Genomic DNA, 5737 nt, shown 5'->3' with positions numbered 1-5737 from the left:
CTCATACAAATGTATTTCATAAGTGATACTAGTGTTTCATGACAACTTATGAACAAATTGTACTAATGTTCATACAACTCTTACTTATGTTAACGAATTTAACTTGGAGATACCATATTATCATTGTAAAACATCATATAAACCATTTTAACACTTTAAAATCGAGATTTGGTCGTGTTTTATAAGTGCCACCGAGTCACGGGTCACACGGGTCACATGGGTCACACAGTGTAAAAATGTATTCGAATCACATAGGTCACGGGTGAGTCACACGGGTCACACAGTTCAAAACTTGTTTCTATCTTTTCAAGACTTTAACACAGTACTAGTGCAAAGAAAATCACCTTATTCAAATAGATTTTCCTTCTGGAAAATGTATACAATCACATGGGTCACGAGAACCACATGAAATCATACAATCATATTATTTATGCAATATTTTTGTTTGTCCTTCTTTGAACGCTTTGTCCGCGGTTTGCCGGGGCCTGGAACCCGATTTTGTTTGGGTCTACAGATTTTGTGTTTATCTTCCACAATCGAAGTTAATACCACGAGATTTGCATCCAGTGGGTCGTCAATGATCCAATCATAACAATCAGGAAACCGGATAAACTATTTCTTGATAAGCCAACCGCCATGTCTCCCGGAGAAAGTATGGAGAACATAAGTCCAATATAATATTACCTCTGTCAGTCTTGTGGATTGTTGCGATAGCGTAACTGCCTGGATATTTGTCTATATCAAACATCTGACTCGATTTTTCCCCACAAAACATAGTAAACAACTCAAAAACAAGAAAAAACCCACAAAATAACAATATTTAAGTCGAAACTTACCTATTTGCACGATTCTATTAGATTTTCCACTGATTTCCACGAGTTTTGAAGCAGTTTCGCAAATTATCGAAGAGAGAACAAGCAAATCGGATAAATGAAGCAAATGTGAGGACACAGAGACCAAATCTGAAGGGAGAGCAAATCGGCGGCGGTGGAGACATAGTTAAAATTGAGGAGAGAGAGAGAGAGAGCAAAATACGAGAGAACAAACGGAGGGAGAGAGCAAACAGAGGAGAGATAACACAAATGCCGGAGGAGAGAGAATCAGAAGATATACAGAGCAAATTGATGGAGAGAAAGAGAGCAAATCGACGACAGGAGAGAGAGATAGTGAAAATTGGAGGAGAGAGAAAGAGCAAGATATGAGAGAAAGAGCGCATACGGAGGAGAGAGAAAGCACAAATGATGGAGGAGAGAGAATGAAAAAAATGGGAGAGGAGATAAAAAAAATGATAATGAGGAGAGAGAAATTAATATTTCTTTTTTGGAGGAAATTATTTTTTTTTATGTTTTTTATTTGTTTTATAATACAAGGGTATAATGGATATTGTATATATGAGAAGGGTATATGTGAAATGATTATTTTTTTTTTTCTCAGAGGAAGGTACTTCCATGAAATACAAGTAGCATTTTAAAGTCATTTTTGATAAAGCCCCGAAAGATTGTTGATTGTTTGTGCCAAAAAAGAAGGAAAAGGAAAACATTAGCATCCTCGACGTTTTCGGAGTATTAGGGCTGCCATGTCAGTCTCTCCAAACGCATGTTTTGGGGTTTGGGCTTTTGTTCGAAATTGATTGGATGGATCGAGAAATCTGTTTCTCAAATGAGTTTTGTAGCCGATTGTCAGTAGGGGATGTAGCTCAAATGGTAGAGCGCTCGCTTTGCATGCGAGAGGTACAGGGTTCGATCCCCTGCATCTCCACTTGGTTCTCTTTCGATATTTTTTTCCCGTTTGGAAGACAAGAAAAGCATGGAGGAGAATTGGGCGTCTGGAAACCAAATGCATATAATAAGACAGGAGGATAGGGAGATGGGGTTCCTACAAATATACAACACACGAAATTCTAGAGAGGAGGGGTACTCAACGTAAATACAAACAGACAGGCAGATAGATTACTGTCAAGTAACGAAGCAGATGAAGATGATAGACCAATGCGAAGAAATCAATCTCTTCTATGGTCACCTCATCAGTGGGAGAATACGGACAAACACATTTATTATGCATTTGACCTTTCTCTGTTAGCAGCTACTCGAGAAGCCCTGAGTTTTGCAGCCGATCTGATTGTTTCAATGAGAGGTGCATCTTCATCGTCGTCTTCATCGTCATGCTTTTCTTTGTCGGACCCACTGTCCTCTTCACTTCCACTCTGCTCTTCAAAGAGTCTCTTCCTCTCTGTGGTTTCATGCTGCTGCTTCCTAGGCCGACCCCTTCTTCTTCTTACAACTGCTCCTTCCCTCTCGTCTGCCAAAGCATTCGTCATTTCTCAGGATACCCCAACATATTTTGGACATTGCATCTTATGTTTTAAGTTTGCCTCATAAACACGAATGAACTTCACTTAAATTCCCCAACCCAATAGCTTTATCTATTGTAAGACTGTTTTGCAATTGTAGATTCCTAGCCTATCCTGTGGGCTTCAACTAAAAGTCTGTAACATCTCTTGAATCCTTTCTTGGGTTCAACCAACCGCTTTGACTAGGAAGTGTTGCTGTGAAATAAACTAGAAAGAGGAAGCTTAATTAAACTAGGATCTCAAGCAACCGGATACCATGAAATTGTACGTACCTTGGAAATCCTCGTTCTTTGAGCACCTCTCCTCTAGCATTTCCAAAAAGGTGAAGCAGGGGCGCCATCCACTGGGATCTTCATCTGACTTAACATTCACCGTTCGCTTCTGAACTTCTCTCCGACTGCTCAGAAAACAGTTGAGAGTATGAAATTATTAAACGGGCGGTTCTCAGCTGCTTAGAGAGTCATTTCACATGAACCTTACATGTCCATGATGTCAGGCACAGGAAGTCTGGATGCAAAGGGTAATACAACAGCTTCCAGGAATAGCAGTTTCTTTGGGACGTCTGTAAAAGCATACTCAATGCCTTCCTTTACGATTCTCAAAATCTCTAATCTGTGTTTGTTCCGGGCAGCACCGATGTACATTCCAGACAGCCGAGCAGCAAGCTCCCTACACTCTTCGAGACGCTTGCTTGTTTTGAATTCATCATGGCCACAGGAAAGCTCATTTACATATCGATGATAGGCCTGTCCAGTTCAAAGGTGTCAGAATTTTCTTGCAAAGATCCATAACTTTTACCCTCCCGTAATCACAATTAGATAACAAAGCAAATGACATAACTTAGAAACATAACAGAAACTATTGTAATGGAAAAGGGAAAACCGTTAAACAGTAGGATTCATCAAGGCGGAAAATAGACAACAGATAATTCTTGGTTATGATTACCATACATACCCTTTTCAGGGATTCCAGAAAGATATTAAACATGTCATACTCCTTTTTCCTTAGGACTGTGATAAAATTCTTTATAATGTCTGCCACGGTAGTCCCATGCATGATAAAGTGAGAAATGATCTCCGGTCCAAGAAAATCCTGCAATAATAAAAGGAACCAGATGATATTGCTGAATAGTAATGACAGTTACAACAGGCTGACGTGAAAGTAGATTCCTTGAGGAAAGCAAAATATAATCAGTAGCCCAAAGCAATGATATTTCAGAAATTAAGATGTGCATTAAACCTCTTTTAGTTAAGCTAAGAGATTGAGAGCAGTAATATTCATCCGTTTGGTGAGTACCTTAGGCACTGCATCACAATCAATCAATTTGCAGGCAGCAATTGCTATAGCATCTCTGTTTGTCTCTTCTATATACTCCTTGTTTCCATCATCTTCATCTGTCTCATCTGTGTCATCAATTAAAGAGATTATTTGAAAAATCTAACATTAATGATTGATCCCAGGTACAATAAACAATACATTTGAGAACTATAATTAAAGATAGAGAACAGCTGAGAAATCCTCTACTAGCCTCCTTCCTCTATCAGGGAAAAAGTTGGATGAAAAACTATTCACAACTAATATGACACAACAATCCTGACAAAAATATCTGAGATGGATTTTCCCATGTTTCTTGTGAGAAAGATTCACAAAAGATAATAACACTCACCTGACGTATTCAACAATTCCTCACAGAGTTTCCAGAATTTATCGAGAAGAGTGGTGTCTGGACAATACCCCAATCTTTTGAGATTAACTGAGTCAAACGTTGACTTTTTAAACAGACACCAGGCCTCAGTGAGTATAACACAAATCTGCAGCATAAAAGAGTATTTATTAGACAGGAACCGACCAGTTCTCAGGGAACACAATCACATATTTCAAAGGCAATATGTTTTCTGTTGCAAAGGGTATGTCTAATAGTCTTACCCTGCTAGCTAGCTGAGTACCATGTTTCCTTGACTCCCCAACTTCACGTGTGTTCAGAAAGTACGACAGCTCCTCGAACAAGGTATCGCGTTTAGACAAAAGGGAAGATAAGGAAGCTTCTGGGACTTCTTCACTATTTATGATGGAGTGCAGAGACCAATTAACATACAATAGCATATTCAAAAGCAGGAAACCAATAACCTGTGCAACCATGAAAAAAGATCCATTAAGGTGCGAAGGGCAAACGGAACATATTCCAAGAACTTTCCGCACAATTCTTTGAGCACCTAACCTCTTCATCCAGGTTTCTAAAATTGCGTAGAGTTGTGACGATCTCATCAAACATGCTCTCCACAAGCACAGGCTTTGACAACTGAAGCTCATACAACCTCTTCAGATTTACAAGGAGGGAGTATTCATCATTGTCATCCTGCACTGGCGACAGATGTCAGATTGGAACCATAAAGAACAGGATGCAGATAAAAAGGCAAAGCAAAGCATACCGCTACTTCTTTTACTGCAGAAGTAAGCTTGGATAAAAGCTCGTCTTCAAGATCTTTCAGTTTACTACGGGAAAAATCTTGAAGCTCGCCTTTACTCTCAGAGGCACAGAATGTAATAGCTTTTATGCAAGATCTTAATGCTTCCTTCTCACCATGCTTGAAAAACGCATCCTTAATTAGTCGGAGGACAGTTTTAAAATTCTGAAACAGAGGACAAATGGTCACTTGCTTTGGGAGAGATTAATATAGGAAAAACGATTTCCTCTGTTCAGCAGAAAGCCTTTAGTCACCTGCTCTTGTCTTTTAAGAGAATAGAGCTCAAGTTTCATATGCACAATGATCTCCACCAGTGATGACACTTTGGCTTTGTCAGCCATGAATTTACGCAGAAGTTGCGGATAGTTTTTCATCATGGCAACTGTTATGTCCCGCCTGTTGTTCTCAAACATTTCCTGTTATCAAGCTAGTTATTATCATCCTTGACAAGAACAAAGATACAAAAAAAATGGGACAGATGGGATGTACGTAAGAAGCATGGCACAAAATCTTTCAGGAAGTGAACGCCAAGTTAAGAGAATTTATAGATATTTCCTCCATGTTGTTTAGATAAAGAAAAAACAAGAGAAACATTTTTAAGACACCCATGATTCTAAAGCCTCAGTTGATCAGAATAACTAAGAGAACACATACATATTCTGAAAGAGCAAGGACAGAATCTTACTCGTTGAGCTTTACTGTGATACTGCTTTCGATTATCTGTTGTAGGGATTATCCTCTCTCCAACAGCTTTTCTGATTGATGCAAACAGAAGTCTAATCAAGTTGGTTGAGTCCTCATCATTAATAGAATCAGTCCGGGGATTCTGATCCAATAGCATTGAAATGATACACTTCCAGTCCTGCAAAGAAGACCTTTAAGTGCAATGTAAGAACCACAGTAATTCATGAAACAGCAGGAA

At 39.1% G+C, this 5737-nt stretch overlaps 1 protein-coding gene and 1 non-coding gene across 2 annotated transcripts in view; one reads left to right on the top strand and one right to left on the bottom strand.

The window, feature by feature from the left end:
- Positions 1–1685: 1685 nt before the first annotated feature.
- Positions 1686–1758, top strand: TRNAA-UGC. The gene has a single exon. It is a non-coding gene; the product is annotated as a tRNA-Ala (tRNA).
- A 51-nt stretch (positions 1759–1809) lies between these two features.
- Positions 1810–5737, bottom strand: part of LOC104817537 (sister-chromatid cohesion protein 3) — a 7353-nt gene continuing 3425 nt past the window's right edge. Inside the window, exons 11-21 of the mRNA XM_010546762.1 lie at positions 5501–5677; positions 5070–5231; positions 4780–4980; positions 4569–4706; positions 4277–4477; positions 4017–4161; positions 3647–3753; positions 3305–3442; positions 2831–3096; positions 2623–2747; positions 1810–2298 (exon numbers count right to left, since the gene is read on the bottom strand). Coding sequence (XP_010545064.1) covers positions 2054–2298; positions 2623–2747; positions 2831–3096; positions 3305–3442; positions 3647–3753; positions 4017–4161; positions 4277–4477; positions 4569–4706; positions 4780–4980; positions 5070–5231; positions 5501–5677 — 1905 coding nt within the window. The 3' untranslated portion in view covers positions 1810–2053. The remainder of the gene's footprint in view (positions 2299–2622; positions 2748–2830; positions 3097–3304; positions 3443–3646; positions 3754–4016; positions 4162–4276; positions 4478–4568; positions 4707–4779; positions 4981–5069; positions 5232–5500; positions 5678–5737) is intronic.

The sequence above is a fragment of the Tarenaya hassleriana genome, unplaced genomic scaffold, assembly GCF_000463585.1.
Source record: "Tarenaya hassleriana unplaced genomic scaffold, ASM46358v1 Cleome27, whole genome shotgun sequence".
Lineage (NCBI taxonomy): Eukaryota > Viridiplantae > Streptophyta > Magnoliopsida > Brassicales > Cleomaceae > Tarenaya > Tarenaya hassleriana.
The sequence above is the reverse complement of the archived record's forward strand: the minus strand, read 5'-3'. Positions and strand labels throughout refer to the sequence as shown.